At 40.2% G+C, this 20,123-nt stretch overlaps 1 protein-coding gene across 1 annotated transcript in view; it reads right to left on the reverse strand.

The window, feature by feature from the left end:
* col27a1a (collagen, type XXVII, alpha 1a) overlaps positions 1-20,123 on the reverse strand; it is a 90,399-nt gene that overhangs the window by 9,799 nt on the left and 60,477 nt on the right. Inside the window, exons 29-50 of the mRNA XM_052105284.1 lie at positions 16,444-16,497; positions 16,314-16,358; positions 16,172-16,216; positions 15,181-15,234; positions 13,079-13,132; positions 12,798-12,851; positions 12,292-12,345; positions 11,949-12,002; positions 11,717-11,824; positions 11,442-11,495; positions 11,235-11,342; positions 8,998-9,051; positions 8,794-8,847; positions 7,189-7,245; positions 7,032-7,085; positions 4,038-4,091; positions 3,892-3,945; positions 3,578-3,631; positions 1,914-2,021; positions 1,240-1,347; positions 854-961; positions 666-719 (exon numbers count right to left, since the gene is read on the reverse strand). Coding sequence (XP_051961244.1) covers positions 666-719; positions 854-961; positions 1,240-1,347; positions 1,914-2,021; positions 3,578-3,631; positions 3,892-3,945; positions 4,038-4,091; positions 7,032-7,085; positions 7,189-7,245; positions 8,794-8,847; positions 8,998-9,051; positions 11,235-11,342; positions 11,442-11,495; positions 11,717-11,824; positions 11,949-12,002; positions 12,292-12,345; positions 12,798-12,851; positions 13,079-13,132; positions 15,181-15,234; positions 16,172-16,216; positions 16,314-16,358; positions 16,444-16,497 — 1,443 coding nt within the window. The remainder of the gene's footprint in view (positions 1-665; positions 720-853; positions 962-1,239; positions 1,348-1,913; positions 2,022-3,577; positions 3,632-3,891; positions 3,946-4,037; positions 4,092-7,031; positions 7,086-7,188; positions 7,246-8,793; positions 8,848-8,997; positions 9,052-11,234; positions 11,343-11,441; positions 11,496-11,716; positions 11,825-11,948; positions 12,003-12,291; positions 12,346-12,797; positions 12,852-13,078; positions 13,133-15,180; positions 15,235-16,171; positions 16,217-16,313; positions 16,359-16,443; positions 16,498-20,123) is intronic.

A 20,123-nucleotide genomic window follows, 5' to 3' on the forward strand; every position in this document is an offset into this window, starting at 1 on the left:
CTGTTTTATGAGTTTACAGATCCAGGGTCTCAAAAACACAGTTAATCAAGACATAACAGCTTTCTAGCTTCTTAACAAACAAACAAACAAACATTCATGCTAATATGAATTATGAAGCTTATGAAGAGTGTGTCTGAAGACAAGCTTCCCAGAGGAAGAAATTGTTTAAAAAGGATAAATCTCATCTCTGCTAGTTTCACTTGGCCACACACACACACTCACACACACACACACACTCACACACACACATGTTGTGTTTCCATGTTTTATGGGGACTTTCCATAGACATAATGGTTTTTATACTGTACAAACTTTATATTCTATCCCCTAAACCTAACCCTACCCCTAAACCTAACCCTCACAGAAAACTTTCTGCATTTTTACATTTTCAAAAAACATAATTTAGTATGATTTATAAGCTGTTTTCCTCATGGGGACCAACAAAATGTCCCCACAAGGTCAAAAATTTCGGGTTTTACTATCCTTATGGGGACATTTGGTCCCCACAAAGTGATAAATACACGCTCACACACACACACACACACACAAAAACACACACACACTCACACACACATACAACATTTCTATGGGCAAACACAAAGTCTGTTTTTCACCATGAATAACGAATAAAATGTGTTACCTTTTAAACTGGCAAAGACACTCACCTTTGGACCAAACATTCCAAGTATCCCTGGAAAACCCGGTTCCCCGATGTCCCCCTAAATTAAAGACTGCTATTAATGCTGTATTCAAAAATGTATTAATTAGCTGGTTTGAGGAGTTCACAGAAAAGACGTTTTGAACAGCATTTGTGGCATATTTCGCTGTATTTATGTCTGTGTGTAGTACTCACAGGTTGGCCCTTAGGGCCCCGGTTACCCTGGGTTCCAGGAAGGCCCATTCCTCCCTTAAACCCACTCTTTCCTGAGGGGCCAGGGTGCCCGGGAAGGCCCCTCTCACCCTATTCATAAACACACATAACACACAGATCAAAACAAAGCAGCGGAGATAAATTATACGATATTATTTTGCATTTCTATAGTTACTTTGATAGTGAGATAATTATCCTCGACTGTTGACCCACAACATTTAGTTAGTTTACTAATTTTAAACATAAATAACTAATATTGACATTATATTCATAAATGTTCTGTTATAGCATCATTTAATGTACAGCTGCTTTGAAGCAACGCCTGTTGTGAAAAATGCTATACAAATAAATTTGACTTATTCTCTGACCTTTGGACCAAATGATCCCTGATCGCCTGGTAACCCGGGAACGCCAGCTTTGCCAGGGGCACCTGGTTTACCAGGCAAACCGAATTCACCATCATCTCCTTGATCACCCTGAAAGAAACAGAGAATTTACATGGCAAACAAGAATCAAACATTTGTAGAACGTTAGTGGACCTAGTACAGACCCCTGGGGTACTTGTGTAATTAAAGGAACAGTGTACCAATCAGTGAAAATTCTCTCATTATTTATTCACCCTCATGCCATCCCAGATGTATATGACTTTCTTGGTTTTGTGGAACAAACAAAAATTTGAAGAATATGTCAGATCTGTAGGTCAAAGTGAATGGTGGCCATAAAAGGAGTTACATATTGATCTGTTTCTCACCTAGCCTATCATGTCGCTTCTGAATAATATAGATTAAACAACTGGAGTCATATGGATTGTTTTTATGCTGCCTTTATATGCTTTTTGGAGCTTCAAAGTTCTGGCCACCATTCACTTGGACCTACAGAGCTGACATATTCTTATAAAAATCTTTGTTTGTTCCACAGAAGAAACAAAGTCATGGGATGGCTTGGGGCTGAGTAAATGATGGGAGAATTTTCCTTTTTGGGTGAACTCTCTCTTTAATGTAGTTCTGGATCATAGATCAAGAATTTCAAGATGAATTCTTACTGGTATTCCTTTGCTTCCATCTTTCCCTGGAATCCCATCCATGCCAGGAACTCCCTCCTGTCCTTCTCGACCCACAGAACCTTTCGGACCGAGCAACCCAACAACACCCTGATGAAAAGAGAGAGTTGGTCATTTAATCCGTTATAAAACATGAAAGACAAGTTTGTTCAAGAAGGTTCTAAAAACTGTCAATAACTGCCAGTCATATTTGACAGTTTCTTGATCTGCTTTTGAGAGATTTGCATTCAGATTTCTGAATATCTTATATATGAACTCTTCTGCCACAAAAAATGTAATGCATTTTAATTATCTGAATATACACACACATATATATATATATATATATATATATATATATACATATGCATTTTAGTTATTTGAATATATATATATATATATATATATATATATATATATATATATATATATATATATATATATATGAATATATATATATATATATATATATATATATATATATGCATTTTAATTATCTGAATATTGTTATATATATATGCATTTTAATTATCTGAATATGTTTATATATATATATATGCATTACATTCTTGTGGCAGAAGAGTTAATCATTGATAGGACAATACAAAAAGTGGCTTTAGAATACAATGTATTGTTTACTACCATACCTGCGTCAAGTTAAATATAGTTTAATACTCAATATTTAAACACATCTTGAGATCCCTTAGTTCGAATTTGCGCACCATCAAGTGTTTTGAACGCAAGAACGTAACATATTTCTGTGTTTACTGTCTGCTGAAGGGTTGTTTTCTTCACTGTATAAACTGCACATTGCCACACAGCTGAAATTTCACTTACTGCCCTCTGGAGTAAACGGGTGGTACTACAAGCTTGCATTTCTCAGGAATCTTTCTTATTATGGTCCGGGGGCATTGCGATTAATTGCGTTAATTTTCTTAACACGTTATTTTTATAAAATTAATCACACTGAATTAACGAGTTAAATCGACAGCCCTAATATATATATATTAGGGCTGTCGATTTAACGCGTTAAATACTGTATATATAGTGAATAGGGATTGACAAGGAAGGGACCTCAAATTGAGACTCAAGCTCGGGTCGCCCGAGATGTTACTGTACCATGCATGTGTCAGAGCACTGCCCACAAGGCTTTGGCTCCAACCTGAATTTCTTTATAATCAGAAAATTTGAATGTTTAATTTTATTATCTAAAATTTTACAGCGAATTCCACATACAAAAAAATCTTTTATTATTAATGTAAGCGCAGCGTAGTTCTAGCGGGAAGACTAGCAGCTGTACATCATCGCACCATTAGCCGGGTAATCCCCTGCCAATCACATGTAAGCCGTTGCTTTATAAGTCTGCTCACAATCTATCACATTGCTGTTTCAGTGTGCTAACGCGGCAACCTCCACCACCCCACCACCACCAGTTGAGTCCCGTCCTACACTGGGGTAGGCTCCTCGCCCCTGCCTCCTATCTCCGGCAGGATATGACAGTTCCGAGTACTACAACTTCGGACCGCCAGACGGGGACTACACTAAAGAGAGACATTACCTTTCTGTTTTATATTTATCAAATAAATGTCATCTTCAATTTCACTCAAGTCTACGAGTCTTCCTGATAGAATTATTATTATAATAACTGTATAAGAGTTGTATCTTACTGGCGATCCTCTGCTGCCACGCTCACCCTGTTGACCCTGTTTACCCTTCTGACCCTTTGAAGGAAAGAAAAAGAGATGGAGAATAACACAAAGCATGTGAGAAAGTGAAAGTAATGCCAGGATATAAACCACAGACAATGAATTAATATTATACACATACATCTAACCCATATTGCTGTTTTATGTGACATGGCTGTAATTTCTACCATATGTTGTTTACAGCTATCAACGCATAAGCATAAGTAACACAATCTGAATCCAGTCAAGACAAATGTACTCACGCAAACACATATATGAAGTGCATATAGCTTTACCTGTTCTCCTTTGGATCCTTTGGGGCCTTGTGTTCCACGTGGACCAGGATAGCCCTAAAACCACATTCAAAGAGATGAACGAAAGTGTGTGTGAGTGTGTTTACATGTATGTAGTTGTGTTGTAATTAAAATCATAATGTACTCACAGGAAGCCCAGGAGCACCAGATTTGCCTCTCAAACCATCAACACCCTGCTGGCCCTGCACATCCAAACAAACAATGTCAAGAACCTCTCAAAGAAAGAAATAATATTCAACAAAAAGCCAATTATATACAGTATGCTATATGAAAATTAATACATTAAAGACTCAATTGAAACTAGAATGATATATATATATATATATATATATTTCTCCCCAATTTGGAATGCCCAATTCCCAATACGCTTTAAGTCCTCATGGTGGCGTAGTGACTCCCTCAATCCTGGTGGCGGAGGATGAATCTCAGTTGCCTCCGCGTCTGAGACCATCAACCCGCGCATCTTATCAGGTGGCTTGTTGAGCACGTTACCGTGGAGATATAGCACATGTAGAGGCTTCACGCAATCCACCGCGCCATCCATGCACAACTCACCACACGCCCCACCAAAATGGAAACACTATATAGCGACCACAAGGTGGTTACCCCATGTGACTCTACCTTCCCTAGCAACCGGGCCAATTTGGTTGCTCAGGAGACCTGGCTGGAGTCACTCGGCACACTCTGGATTCTAACTCACGAACTCCAGGGGTGGTTGTCAGCGTCTTTACTCGCTGAGATACCCAGGCCCCGATTTTTATATTTTTAAGTAATTATTATTGGTGCTTGGTCATGCAAAACTCCTTGGCACAATGCTGAGGTTCTGTGGGTGGTTGCCAGGGTGCCTATGGTTTTCTGAGAGATTGCTAGGTTGTTGTTATGCCGTCGCTAAATTGTTTTGATTGGTTTTATGTGTTGCTATGCAGTTTCTATTGTATTCTGAGTGGTTTAAAGTGCATTGTTATACAGTTGCTAGGGTGCTGTGTTTGGTTGCCAGTATGTTGCTATGTGTTTCCTAAAGTCTTCTGAGTGGTTTTAAGTGTGTTGCTATGTAGTTGCTAAGGTATGGTGGTTTACTAGCCCAAGTAAAAGGAGCCCACCCCCAAGTCCCCAATATTCTGGTCTTAAGATAGGTATCGAGTCCAGCGTTCAATGTAAGTCTAAGTGATTTTTTCACCCGTTCTATCATCCACTAGGTCAATCGTATGTCTAATCGTTTGAGGCAACATTCGTGTCTGCACCAACTGTAGCACCAACGATGCAGGAATAGTTATGTGCTGAAATATAACTTAGGGAAACCTACATATATGTGAATGACTATATGAGACACTGCGGGTTGAAGGTCTCTCCAGGTCACCGTCTAACCATTAGATGACCAGGTGGAGGATCAGTGATGATCTGGGGGTGCTTCAGCAAGGCTGGAATCGGGCAGATTCATCTTTGTGAAGGTTGCATGAATCAAGCCACATACAAGGTTATCCTGGAAGAAAACTTGCTTCCTTCTGCTCTGACAATGTTCCCCAACTCTGAGGATTGGTTTTTCCAGCAGGACAATGCTCCATGCCACACAGCCAGGAAAATCGATGTGTAGATGGAGGACCACCGGATCAAGACCCTGACATAGCCAGCCCAATCTCCAGACCTGAACCTCATTGAAAATCTCTGAAATCATGATTTTACACACCCGGCCTCTTATCAGGCTAATCAAGCCTCCAAGAGGGATAAAGGCCGACTGCGGACGGTGGTGCGACAGAGAGAGAACGTTTATGGGCAGCTGTCTGTCTTGTCTCCTCCTTTCCCTTGAACTGCTTTACACTGGTGCCGAAACCCAGGAAGGAGGAGGGATACGCCGTAATGGAGTTCTCGCCGCTAACATCCACAACAACAGAGCAGTCAGGGCCTGCCAGGGGCGGAGGAGACCCCTACCAGCCGCTGAAACGTAGAGGGGTCTGAGACCGCCGACCACGAATGGGGAGAGGATCACTGCTGACCACCTGGAGCAGGAGAACCGCTGCCAGGGGCGGGGGAGACCCCTTCTGTTCCCCGAGAACACGGCAGGGCCAGGGGCTGGAGGAATGCCTCCGGTCTGCCTGGGGAGGCACGGCTGTCGTTTCCCTCCCCCTGTCCCCTCCCAGATTCAGGAAGGCAGGTATGACCTGGCAGATGGGGCATAAGGCACGCCCTCCCCCAGGGAAAGAGGGGTGGGGGGTGTACGTCAGGTTGGGGAGCCCCCGGGCGGATAGAATGAGGGCGAAATGTGACAGGGCAGAGGGCGGGGCCGGGTCGTGATTTTACACACCTAGCCCCTTTATCACTCTCGGAGGGTTGATTAGCTTGATAAGGGGCCGGGTGTGTAAAATCACGACCCGGCCCCGCCCTCCGCCCTGTCACAGTGATCAAGAGGAAGATGGAGGGCCACAAGCCATCAAACAAAGCTGAGCTGCTTGAATTTTTGCGGCAGGAGTGACATAAAGTCACCCAACAGCAACGTGAAAAACTTTAAGAGAGCATGACAAAACGCATGAAAGCTGTGATTGAAATAATATATATATATATATATATATATATATATATATATATATATATATATATATAATGTAAATATGCATTTTTTTTATTATAGGTATTCTAATAATATTCCTCTTTATTATATCTATTTTCTTTAAATACTCTCTTTTTTTGGTTTAGGTTGTTAATACATTTCTATGCATGCTGTTTTTAAACTGGAGCTGACCTGCAGAAAAAAATAATTTCACTGCCTGTGTGTAGTTTTGTGTGAAAAATAATACCACTAATAATATTTTGTATTTATCTGTCCAAAGATCTTTTTCTTAAGTATTAAAACACATTTTCTGGGGGATATTGTAGGAAAGTAAAAGTCTGAAATCTCTGACAAACAGCCTTAAAACCTCCTTCATCTTAAACAATGTAATCTATAACACATTTCTTACGATTACTTAATCAGCATTTTATAAACAGCCTTAAATCCTTTTAGCTGGTTCTTGATCTGTTATAGGAAAGTCACATTTCGGCGTGAGCAGGCATCACACTAGCAAATGACCTAATTCACTTCATATGTGGTAAGACAATAGTCTGCTCTCTGAGTTTTATTGGCATCTCACCATGTATCCTGGATCTCCCGACTCGCCCCTGTCACCTCGCTTTCCTATTGGTCCCTGAAAACACACAAAACCCAAACACATAAAAATGTGAATACTTCTAATGACATTAGAGATAAACTGAAGACAGAGATGAAGAGTGAAGATGAGAGCGACTCACTCTGAGTCCTGTTGGACCGGTCGGGCCCTCCACCTTCCCATCATCCCCCTGTTCACCCTACAGCATTACATAATGCAAAACAACTCATGATTCTAGAAAACTGAAAGGAGAATATCTGATGTCTGTGACAGGATTTGAGTGTGATGTATGTATCAACACCAAAGAAATGAAACAGTGATATAATGGTACAGTTATTGCTTTTAAATGGCACTGTAAGCTACTTCAAAGTATACCATGTGAGCATTAATATGTTTTTTCCAAAGTGTATTTTTAAGATACAATGGTCCTTTTTTGTAAGTTCCATCATTTCAAGTACATTTATGTGCACACACACACACACACACACACACACACACACACGTTGTGTTTCCATGTATTATGGGGACTTTCCATAGACATAATGGTTTTTATACTGTACAAACTTTATATTCTATCCCCTAAACCTAACCCTACCCCTAAACCTAACCCTACCCCTAAACCTAACCCTCACAGAAAACTTTCTGCATTTCTACATTTTCAAAACACACACACACACAAACACACACACACACAAACACACACACACACACACACCATACACAAACACACACACACACCGTACACAATCACACACACCATACACACACACACATACAAATACACACACCATACACACACACACACACACACAAATACACTCACCATACACAAATACACTCACCATACACAAACACACACACAACCACACCGTACACAAACACAAACACACGCACACCATACACACACACACACACACACACGCACACAAACACACACACGCACACCATACACACACATACACACACACACACACACAGACACACACACACACACAGACACACACACACAAACACACACACCATACACACACACACACCCCATACACACACACACACACACACACACACACACACACACACACAATATTAATTGCTTATGCTACTAAACTTCTCATGACAGAGGTGTTTGAGTGAAGATTTAGTTAAGCTGTGTTAGAGGGTGCGTGAAATTAAAACATCACAGCACGGTTCCTGTCTGAGCTACCGAACAGGTCAGAACAATAACCCCTGCAAACCAACCAATTAAACGAAAGGGAGAACAAAAGGAAAAAAGAAAGAACAAAAAAACGTTGTAAGCATAAGGTGCAGAAATCTAAAATGTGAGGGCAAAATTGTGATTTTAATTAGAATAAAGGGGATATATATATATATATATATATATATTTTATTTTTCTTTAAAAATGTTATACAATTGAAAGTATGCATGATTGTAGAATTGTGTCTCATCCCAGGGTGTTTTTTGCATTATAGTGATGCAAATTTTGGAAATTCAATGTGCTTTACTGTCATTAATATAATCACAATGCAATGAAAAACATGCAAGACACAAAGCAATGCAAATCATATTAGTGGTTATTTTCTTCATGAAAAATATAATTTATTTGATCAAATTTGTATTTTAGGGTGACATAAGACCTGAACATTTGTTTATATGATTTAACCATGAAGCTCACATGCAGGTCCCAGGTAAAAATTCAGACACCAATCCAAGATTATAAACAAAATGGAACATAGGAAGAAATTCTACCTTTTGACCTTTTGGTCCTGGGAGTCCCAATGGACCCTGAGGTCCCTGATGACCCTGCAGTGAGAGGAAGAGATTTCATGCACTATTCCACTAGCTGACCACATATGAGTTGATACATGTGTGCAATTGCACAGGAATTAATAAATGCTGATGTGCTAATATAATACAATCACGTGAAGTTATGTATGCTTGTCTCTCTCGCACCTCATATCCTGAGATGCCCGGATCACCCTGCAGCCCCATCCGCCCTGGAGCACCCTGTAAAACAGAGAGGAAGAGGAAGAGACAGACAGTCATGTGAGAATTGGGACTGTTTTCACTACATTCACTGTACTTGATTTATTAATATTTTTTAACTCTTTTGAAAATATTAGATAGAGACTGATGATCTGTTCCTACGCGGTTTCTAGGGTGTTCTTTGTGGTTGCTAGGGTGGTTACATAATGGCTCAATTCAAAAGAGCCCACACCCAAGTCTCTATGATAATGACTGCATAGTCTCAAATAACACGTTTGATTGGATGGAAAAGAATTAGCACACCTGTCCTCAACAAGCCACATGATTTGAGCTTTTGTTTGTAACACAAATGGTTTGGATACTAAGTTCTTCTTCGTTCTTAACTCAGAGCCAAAAAGACAGCGTATGTGAACATACAGACAGCGTCCATGCTGCTGGAGGAGGCGTTTAGAGGAGCATTTAAATAGGAGGATGCTCAAGACTACATGTGACACATCAACTAATCCATCCATTCATCCATCCGTCTTCAACCGCTTATCCAAAGTCGGGTCACAGGGGCAGCTGCTCCAGCAGGGGGCCCCAAACTTCCCTATCTCGAGCCACATTAACCAGCTCTGACTGGGGGACCCCAAGGCGTTCCCAGGCCAGTGTGGAGATGTAATCTCTCCACCTAATCCTGGGCCTTCCCCGAGGCCTCCTCCCAGCTGGACGTGCCTGAAACACCTCCCTAGGGAGGCGGCCAGGGGGCATCCTTACCAGATGCCCAAACCACCTCAACTGACTCCTTTCAATGCAAAGGAGCAGCGGCTCTACGCCGAGCTCCTCACGGATGACTGACCTCCTCACCCTATCTCTAAGGGAGAAGCCCGCCACCCTTCTGAGGAAGCCCATTTCGGCCGCTTGTACTCGTGACCTAGTTCTTTCGGTCATGACCCAGCCTTCATGACCATAGGTGAGGGTAGGAACAAAAATTGACCGGTAGATCAAGAGCTTTTCCTTCCGGCTCAGCTCTCTTTTCGTGACAACGGTGCGATAGAGCGAGTGTCCCCGCTGCCCCGATTCTCCGCCCAACCGCCCGCTCCATTGTCCCCTCACTCGTAAACAAGACCCCGAGGTACTTGAACTCCTTAACTTGGGGCAATACCTCCTTCCCTTCATCCTTTAGTACATCAACTAATATGAAATTAAAATGTGTCATCAACGACTTCATGCTTAATTTTATGAGTTCACACGAGATCTTGCAAAATTAGCTGTTTTAACTACACAGTGACGACTTAAAGTAATATATCTGCAGTAGATAATGTGTAATTTGTAATGTTTACATTCTGTATTAATGGCGCTTATGTGCTAGCATACTATACATGGCCACAATTAACACTGATTACACTCTGTTATTGTCATTTATGATACCACTGATACTACTGCAAAGATGGGTGCATAAAAGAGTGTCAATGGTTAGAATATAAACAAAAGAATGATGATAGGCAGATGCGTGAATGGCTTTCAGCTATAGACGGCACATGGGTGAGTATTTGAGTAGATTTTATTCCTTTTGCAGACTAATTAAACAAAATAGATCACATAACATTAGAAAATGTCTTTATGCAAACAATTGTACAGTCGTAGGTTAATTTGCACCAGCTCGCTAATAACTCTGCATGCCGATGTGTTCATGACTGATCTAAACTGACTGAACAGGAATTAGTTGTCGGACTCAAAGTAGGTGGAGCTCCAGGTCGCACCTGCCAATGGCGCGGACCAATAGCAGTAAGGTGTAGTAGCCGGTAAGAAGTTTTCCTGACAGTTTGAGCCAGCGAGCTGTAATGATCCACCGAGACGAACTCAAAACCTCTTTCGTTTTGGCCAGATTTTGTTCGAAGTTTACCTTGATTAAACAATACAGTGAGGCAGCTTATTAGATTTGGAATAGAGTCTCACTGTATATTTTATGTGCACTAATACGTGCAGATTACAAACAAGACATTTACATTTATGCATTTGGCAGATGCTTTTATCCAAAGCGACTTACAGTGCACTTATTACAGGGACAATCCCCCCGGAGCAACCTGGAGTTAAGTGCCTTGCTCAAGGGCCCAACAGTGGCATCTTGGTGGTCCTGGGGCTTGAACCCCCGACCTTCTGGTCAGTAACCCTGAGCCTCAACCACTGAGCCACCACTGCTAATAACAACTGTATATCGTTACCAAATGTCCAGTGGTTCCTCGAGAGCCCTTTGGTCCGGTGGTTCCGATTGGTCCGATCTTTCCCATGGTTCCTGTCTCTCCCAGGTGACCGATGTTACCTTTGGCACCCTACAGGTAAAGTACAATAGTTGTCAATATGGACATTGTAGCAATTTAAAAAATAATTAAATAACTTTTACCAAATGTAACGGACTGTTGAACTCTTACTTTTAACCCCGGTTTCCCTCTCTCACCATTACTACCGGGTTTTCCTTCAGGACCCTAAAAGCACAACATCATTTCGCATTAATGATGATAAATAATAACAGGCGACAACAATCACTGCTCTGCAACCAGACCACTAAATGTAAAACCAAAACACTGAATCAAACAACATACAGGGTTGGAACAGCATGAGGGTAAGGAAAGAATGACAGCAGTTTCATTTTTGGGTGTACTATCCCTTTAATGTGAGACTGTACATGCACAACTGTTTCACTCACTCTGACGCCGGTGAGTCCAGGGTCGCCCAGCGGTCCATCTTTGCCCTTGATGCCAGGTTCACCTCTGACACCCTGCTCGCCCTCGCTGCCCATGTCCCCTTTTTCACCCTGGTCAAAAATCAGGATTACAATTTGAACCGTTTCACCCATTCTCTAACCTCTATTGCTGCACACGTTTGCAGTATAATCATCTATTCCAGGACACTTGTGAACATGTTTGTCGTCTTTTTACCTTGGCACCATCAGGACCAGATGGACCAGCCTCTCCCTCCAAACCTGGTTCTCCCTGTATCAAACAAACAAAAGCATCCTTAAAAGTCCTTAAAAGAAGGCCACAGGTTCGGTACACTAATCGTGACCAAGAGGAGGTTACCCCATGTGACTCTACCCTCCCTAGCAACCGCGCCAATTCGGTTGCTCAGGAGACCTGGCTGGAGTCACTCAGGGGTGGTAGTCAGCGTCAAAACTCACTTTTGGGCTGGCCCCATTCACTTCCATTGTAAATGCCTTTAAATAAATGACGGACAAGTCGGAGTGATTTTGTTTTGTGATAATCAGATGTTACAAACACACACCCGTTGTCCGATAAGCCCTGCTGCCCCAGCACTCCCCGCCAGTCCGAGTGAGCCCTACGGAAACAACGAAAAAACATAATAGAAATTTTTTTCTTGCCAGTTTACATTCTTTTAATCTTGAATTTATTTACACCATGAGTCCAGTTAGCCAAATAGCCATTACGACCACTGATGTGTGACTGGCGGGTAACGCTGCCACACTCAGTCTGACATTATTGTGGCATGGGGGGCGTGGTCATGTGTCGGTCTGCGGGAGACAAGCCTTACCGCTCTCTCCCGCAGACCGACACATGACCACGCCCCCCATGCCACAATTATCTAACTTCATCTAATGCAAATGTAAAGCACACATAGCTGTGATTGCGACACATACGCTCTGTTATTCATTACAGTGGCTCAAGGGGGTTTTGAACTGCCTAAAACAAGCACATTAAGCACAGCAGAATCGCACCTCAGGACAGACAGTTATAGGACAACAGGTTCACCATGTGTTGAATGTATCCCACCTTTTCTCCTGGTTCACCTGGAAGTCCAGGGTCACCAACTTTTCCAGCAGGGCCCTGAGAGAGGAAGAGTTTTTTATTATTATTATTTATAATCCCAGTATCAACGAATCACAGCCGACAGAAACAGCAGAAAACCTGGATGAGACAGCGTATGTGTGTGTGTTTGTCTTAAAACTGCCCACAGAAGTGAGCAAAATCGCATAAAATCTCACTTCATACATAAAGTAAATCCTGTTTTAAGCATGTAATGTGTATGTAAATAATGACAGCATGTGTATTACATTTAGTCCTGGATTTCCTGGAGGTCCAATTGTTCCTGGGGCCCCGTGAGGTCCCTTGTCACAAACAAACAAAATGATTCATCAGTAATAGATCCATATAAACACAATTCATTAATGAAGTTCCTTTCGAGGTCGGAAATCATAAATACGATGCGATGTGCGTTCAAGTGATTTTAGTCGGAAAGAACGGGCCCGTTTTGCAATTTCAGATTTCTTTCTCACTTACTAGTAAAGGCAGGAAGCTTTATTAGCACCAATGCAACAAAATGAAGAGCACAGTCAAGCGTTAGGTGTGTAATTATAGGAATATTCCGGGTTCAACACAAGTTGAGCTCAATCGACTGCATTTGTGGGATAATTTAAAGTATTTTCAATCAATCCTTTTTAAAAAAAATACAAATAAATTTGAGGTGAGGAACTTACAAATTTTACATTTATAATTTTATAAAAGCACTTGCATTAATTCTTCTGTTAAAACTCATGGATTATTTGAGCTGTAAAATTGTGTAAATAATCATTTTTCCAGTCGTTTTTAGGTTTTAGGGTTTGTTGACTACATCGTCATGGCAACGGAGTTGTAAAATTGGTTATATCTTTACACAGAAAAGGTTTGCAAGTGATTTTATTACACTAAAATCATGTAAACACGCATCCTGTTTATGTCTCGTGGCTATACTAAAAATTAAAAAATGAGTATTTTAACGTTTAAAACTTTCCCCCATTCACTTCCATTGTAAGTGCCTCACTGTCACCCAGATTTATTTATTTTTATCCCCTTTTCTCCCAATTTAAAAGGTCCAATTCTCACTACTTAGTAGGTTCTTGTGGTGGCGCGGATACTCGCCTCAATCTGGGTGGTGGTGGACAAGTCTTAGTCGCCTCCGCTTCTGAGACTGTCAATCCGCGCATCTTATCACATGACTCGTTGTGCATGACACCGCGGAGACTCACAGCGTGTGGAGGCTCATGCTACTCTCCGCAAACTACGCACAACTTACCACACGCCCCATTGAGAGCGAGAACCCCTAATCGTGACCATGAGGAGGTTACCCCATGTGACTCTACCCTCCCTAGCAACCGGGCCATTTTGGTTGCTTAGGAGACCTGGCTGGAGTCACTCAGCATGCCCTGGATTCCAACTCGTGACTCCAGGGGCGGTAGTCAGCGGATTTTTGCCTTTTTTAAAGAAAAGGAGGGGCAAGTCAAACATTTTTTTTGTGCTGTCAATTCAGCTCAACTTGTATTGAACCCGGAATATTCTATTAATGCTTTATCTACCTATTTTTTTTATTCTCGTGCAGCTACAAACAGTATAATGATGGGAAATGTAGTTTTGTTGCAAACGCTTGTCGCTGCATAAACCAGCTAAATGTCTTATTTTCAGCTTTATTTTTAAGTTTGACTGTTATTCTTCATAAACAGTACAAAAATGCACACAAACTGAAATGCAAAGTCAACATCCTCAAGTAAAACAAAATTATCACCAATAAAAATGTGCATCCGCCATGATTCTTAAACTCGGAAAGTAGGGGCTCAAAGAAAATCCAGATTTTCCCACTCGTAATTACGACTTTGTGGTCTCGCTCATGTGCGGTAAACTCGTAAATACGATCATTCTGAAATGATTGAACGCACCAATACACACACACACACACACACACACACAAAAACAAATGCCAATGGAACAGACTTCAGTCTCATTTATCTCCCTTAATACTTATCAGAAGCCAAAATGTTGAAAACGTGTGCGTGTTGGCAAAACTCCCGAAATGTATTTCTAATTTGCAGAACGCTCTTACATAATCAAAAACATTTAACAAACTGCAAATGAGTGTTCGATGCCAGGAATGACAACTGGATGATTATTGGAGCTGAAAACCTGGTCATGTGATCTGAACCACACTAGACAGAACAAATTCACCAAGACAAAATATCTAAGTAAACCTAAACAGGAGATAAATAACATTTATTAAATGGACACTTCAGTGTATTTTACACATTGTAGATATTTTGTAAAAGTTGTTTTAATACTCAGAGGATGGAAACAGATTTTCAGCTCTCAGCTTATGTTAAATATAGAAGAGAAATGAAGCATCACTGACTGGGTCTCCTGCAATTCCTTTGTCTCCTGTGGATCCAGATGGCCCTTGGACTCCCTAAACAACAAATTATTCCTCAATCAAAAACATGGTAATAATAACAACATGTCAATAAATGAATGATGAAAATAATACAAAGAATAAACATTAAGAAATGCTAATAAATAAATAGTACATTTAATGTATCTATTCTGAAATGAGTCAAATTAATGATTAAAATGTTGCTTTGTAAAATGAAACTTAACGCGATTGGAGAAAGATGTCCCTGAGTTGTTCCTGGCATGCTACTCAGCCTTACAGGCTCAGATTAGGGTGGGGACAGGGTTAGGGCATCTGCTGCCTGCCAGGAACTAACCTTTGTATAATGGGCAAAGCTTCATTAATATTTCTCCCCACTTTCTGTGGCTAAAATTGGCATATATAAATGTTCAGGAGGCACGCTACGACTCGACTGAACATCCTAGCACAGAAAGTGATTGTGTGGAGCAGTGCACGCTTCTTCATTACACACGACGCATGCCCCGGATCATCCCCGGATAATAAACATAGGAGCCAATTTACTGCATGGAGAGTGGAGACTTCACCCGCAAGCAGAGATATGGGCAAACGGCCGCGTCTCTTGGCATCGCCCGAAAACACTGACTTTCATCTGAACCACTGTCTAAAGGGAAATTGCCCAAGTGTGACCCAGCGAGTGAGCTTGATAGAGACTGAAGGACCCGACTGTTCAGCAAGCTTTTATATCTATAAATATGTTTAATATCTGTATGTATAGTGTCTAATAATGCATTGGCAATTTGTGGCATTTTTTTATTATTATTAATTTTATGATGTTGCTTTGTTTTCATAATCTGAAGCACATTGAGATGCATTTTATTTGACAATATACAACCCTAACCGAACAGTAAACAATTCACATAATATAAATGATCACATTATTTCACGAATATATCAAGCCGAATATCTCATAATCATTTTCAATAAAGGGACGAACCGTAAATCCTTTTGACCCCACATCCCCAGATTCCCCGATCTTCCCCTGCAGAGAGAGAGATCGGAGTAACATAGCAACAGTTACCATAGTAACAAAATCTCAAAGAACATTTCAATAGCACTTTGTAGTGAGGAGTTTTTACCCCATTTCCCGGGAAACCAATTTTTCCAGGTGGACCATCAAGACCCTGTGAGATGAGATGAGTTAGATGCAAATGTGCAGAGCGTTTATCTGTGGTTACACTTTGACCTCTGGTGGATTTTGGTCTTTACCTTCGTGCCTTCAGTTCCAGGTTCACCTGTCACACCATCTGGACCTCTCGGTCCCTGAAACGCAAGCACAGAGTCATTACAAATGACGTAAACAAAAACCGCGAGCATTGCTGGAATGTTTCAAACATTGCCATCCTTGGCTGTGTTAAGAATAGTATACTGCATACTGCACTTATACACTGAATACTGCCAATTACTTTTCAAAAACAGGATGTAAAGCAGTACGCAACGACAACATTGTTGTCACATGAACTCACTACGTTGAGGGCCGTCCAGTTACCATATCAGACATATACAGTTGTTTTGCATTTTTGACATCGTTTTCGGTTTATCTATCACACTGGATATTGTGGAATACAGTTGCAGAATTCTGAACATACAAAAATACTGCAATATATACTCAAACACTAGAGGGAGCTGAGATGTCAAATTTCGATATGTGGAATATTGTGAGAATATTTCATCCCAAAATGAAAATTCTGTCAGCATTTATTCATCCTCATGTTGTTCCAAACCTCATGTTGGTGACTGTCGTTGTACCATCTTTTGTGTTCAATGGATAAAAGAAAGTCAAACAGATTTGGAACGGCATGATGGTGAGTCGATGATGACAAAATTTTCATTTTTGGTTGAACCATTCATTTAGGACGTCCCTCGATGCACACAAAGTGATGTTTTATCAGATTTAGCTCACTTCTGGAAGTGTTTTTGTCCTAATATTATGGGTAAGTGTGAATCCACACATCATGCACAAGGAATACTCTCCCACACACACATTTACACTACACAACCCTAAACAATGAACTCCCCCATCGCTATCACACACAGCAGTCGGGTGCCAACAAAATACAACGACAAGGATTCCATCAAGAGAGCAGACACAGATTAGCTCTCGAAGAATGCTGAGTGTGTGTGTGTGTGTGTGTGTGTGTGTGTGTATGTGCTGATAATTACACTAACTTATGCTGTGTGTGTTTGTGTGTGTGTGTGTGTGTGTGTCCAGCCAAAAAACATTACACCGTTGAAAGAAAATCATTGCACATTTTCTGCCAGCTGGCAAATGCTCTTGTCTGTTTCTCCCTCTCACACACACAGATGTACACACTCAAACACTGCTGGGCACACAAGAGCTGAGGTTAATCATTACAGTATGCCAGTCTACAGTAGGAAAATGTAGATGGGCTAATGCTGCTATGTTGTTACTATGGTGACAACCTTATTTTTAAGACGAGGAGGAGGGCGTGACCAGGCCGTAACGATGGACGCCTGGCGCTGAATCAGCCGGGAGAGGGATAAAGAGGAGCCGGCAATGCCAGTTTGAGAGAGAGAGAGCGAGAGAGAGATATGCATCAGTCTTGTGTGTGTGTGTGTGTGTGTGTGTGTGTGTGTGTGTGTGTGTGTGTGTGTGTGTTTTGTGTTACGCTGGAAAGCAGTTTTATGTTGTGTACGCTCCTTGCCCATCGTGTGAACCCATTACACATAAATACAATAAAATGTTTAATTAGCTGTCAGCACCTACAGTATTAGTGCTGCAAATGACTTCAGTACAAAGTTATTTCATTCTACTGGTCCCTTGTGTTGCTACTGAACCGAGTAAACCCAGTCTTACTTTGTATGGCTCAAATACACGGAGAGACATCCAAGAAACATTTGTTTTTTGGGGATGCAAACACAACAACATAACATACAATTTGTCATGACTTAACATTTGTGAGTGTCTTTCTAATAATGTGCTGATACCATATTGAACTTGCCACAGAGAAGCACGAGAGAACATTAATAAGCAAGAAATCAGGAGTAAAAGTGCAAACTTGGGTAGGAGAGGTAGTGCATTATGGGAATTGTAGTTCTATAGAGTGTGAGGCCAGAGACTATTTAGCAGACAGAGATGAGTCACTTTTATTTAAATGAATGGGAGAAATTGGAATGCCCAGTAAAAGGAAGTCCTACCTTGCAGGTAAAAGAGCCAATCAGCATGCGCATATGCAATACAAGCCGGGAAAATTGCATGTTTAGCGTAATATGAGTTTAACATTCGGTTGAGTGAAACGTGATTGATTCATGTGTTAATATACACTGCATTTAAAGAATCAGTGAACGCATTTAGGCAGCAGGATTTTTAGACTAGTTTTCCACTGGACATGACATGATACACCGGGTGAAATACTCGCTCAATTCACTGACGTATGCAGCCGAACTGCTCCGTGTTACAGCTCCCTGTAACTGGGAGTATGGGATGAGAAAAGCTGATCCTGGATCAGTGGCTCCGAGCAATGTTCTACATCGATTGTGTACACAGAGAAAATGTCTTGGTTTCTAAAAAGATTCTACAATTTTGTTTTGTAATAAACAAGTAGTTTGATTCATGAAAAAAACCTTTTTTATGACATTTGGTAGCATTACAAATGATTCCATTCAAGTTGTGTCAACATGCATGATGCAGGTTCAAGTGTTGGACTTTGCTACTTTAGGTAAGTTCATGGTATAATTAGGTATAATTCATATTGGCTGCCATGTTGATGTAAAAACAGTTCATGCATATTCATGTTATTGATCCTTTATTATAAATATGATGTGAAAACCTAATTTCTAAATATCTGTATATTTACTATATATCTGAGTGTTGTACAGTAGCTAGTAATGTCTCTTGTATGGAATGTATAGCAGAAGAGAAAGAGTCTGATAAAAAAGTAATGCAAAAATAATGCAAAAGTAATGTAAAAATGTACTTTTTAATTAATTAACTAACCAACTAAAAGTTAGCTAATGACTAATCTAATGATTATCTAACTTGATTATTAGTTATACTAAGTAGTTGTCTAGCAAGATAACTAGCAATTTAACTAACTAATTAACTAACTAAAAGTTATCTAATGACTAATCTAACGATTATCTAACTTGTTTAACTAACTAACTAACCAACTACAAGTTAGCTAATGACTAATCTAATGATTATCTAACTTGTTTATTAGTTATACTAAGTAGTTGTCTAGCAAGATAACTAGCAACCAACTAACTAACTAACTAACTAATCAACTACAAGTTAGCTAATGACTAATCTAATGATTATCTAACTTGTTTATTAGTTAAATTAAGTAGTTGTCTAGCAAGATAACTAGCAATTTAACTAACTAACTAACTAACTAACTAACTAACTAACTAACTAACTAACTATCCAACTACAAGTTAGCTAATGACTAATCTAATGATTATCTAACTTGATTATTAGTTATACTAAGTAGTTGTCTAGCAAGATAACTAGCAATTTAACTAACTAACTAACTAACTAACTAACTAACTAACTAACTATCCAACTACAAGTTAGCTAATGACTAATCTAATGATTATCTAACTTGATTATTAGTTATACTAAGTAGTTGTCTAGCAAGATAACTAGCAATTTAACTAACAAACTAACTAAAAGTTATCTAATGACTAATCTAACGATTATCTAACTTGTTTAACTAACTAACTAACTAAACAACTACAAGTTAGCTAATGACTAATCTAATGATTATCTAACTTGTTTATTAGTTATACTAAGTAGTTGTCTAGCAAGATAACTAGCAACCAACTAACTAACTAAGTAACTAATCAACTACAAGTTAGCTAATGACTAATCTAATGATTATCTAACTTGTTTATTAGTTAAATTAAGTAGTTGTCTAGCAAGATAACTA

Source organism: Xyrauchen texanus, chromosome 35 (genome assembly GCF_025860055.1).
Source record: "Xyrauchen texanus isolate HMW12.3.18 chromosome 35, RBS_HiC_50CHRs, whole genome shotgun sequence".
In the NCBI taxonomy this organism is placed as follows: Eukaryota; Metazoa; Chordata; class Actinopteri; order Cypriniformes; family Catostomidae; genus Xyrauchen; species Xyrauchen texanus.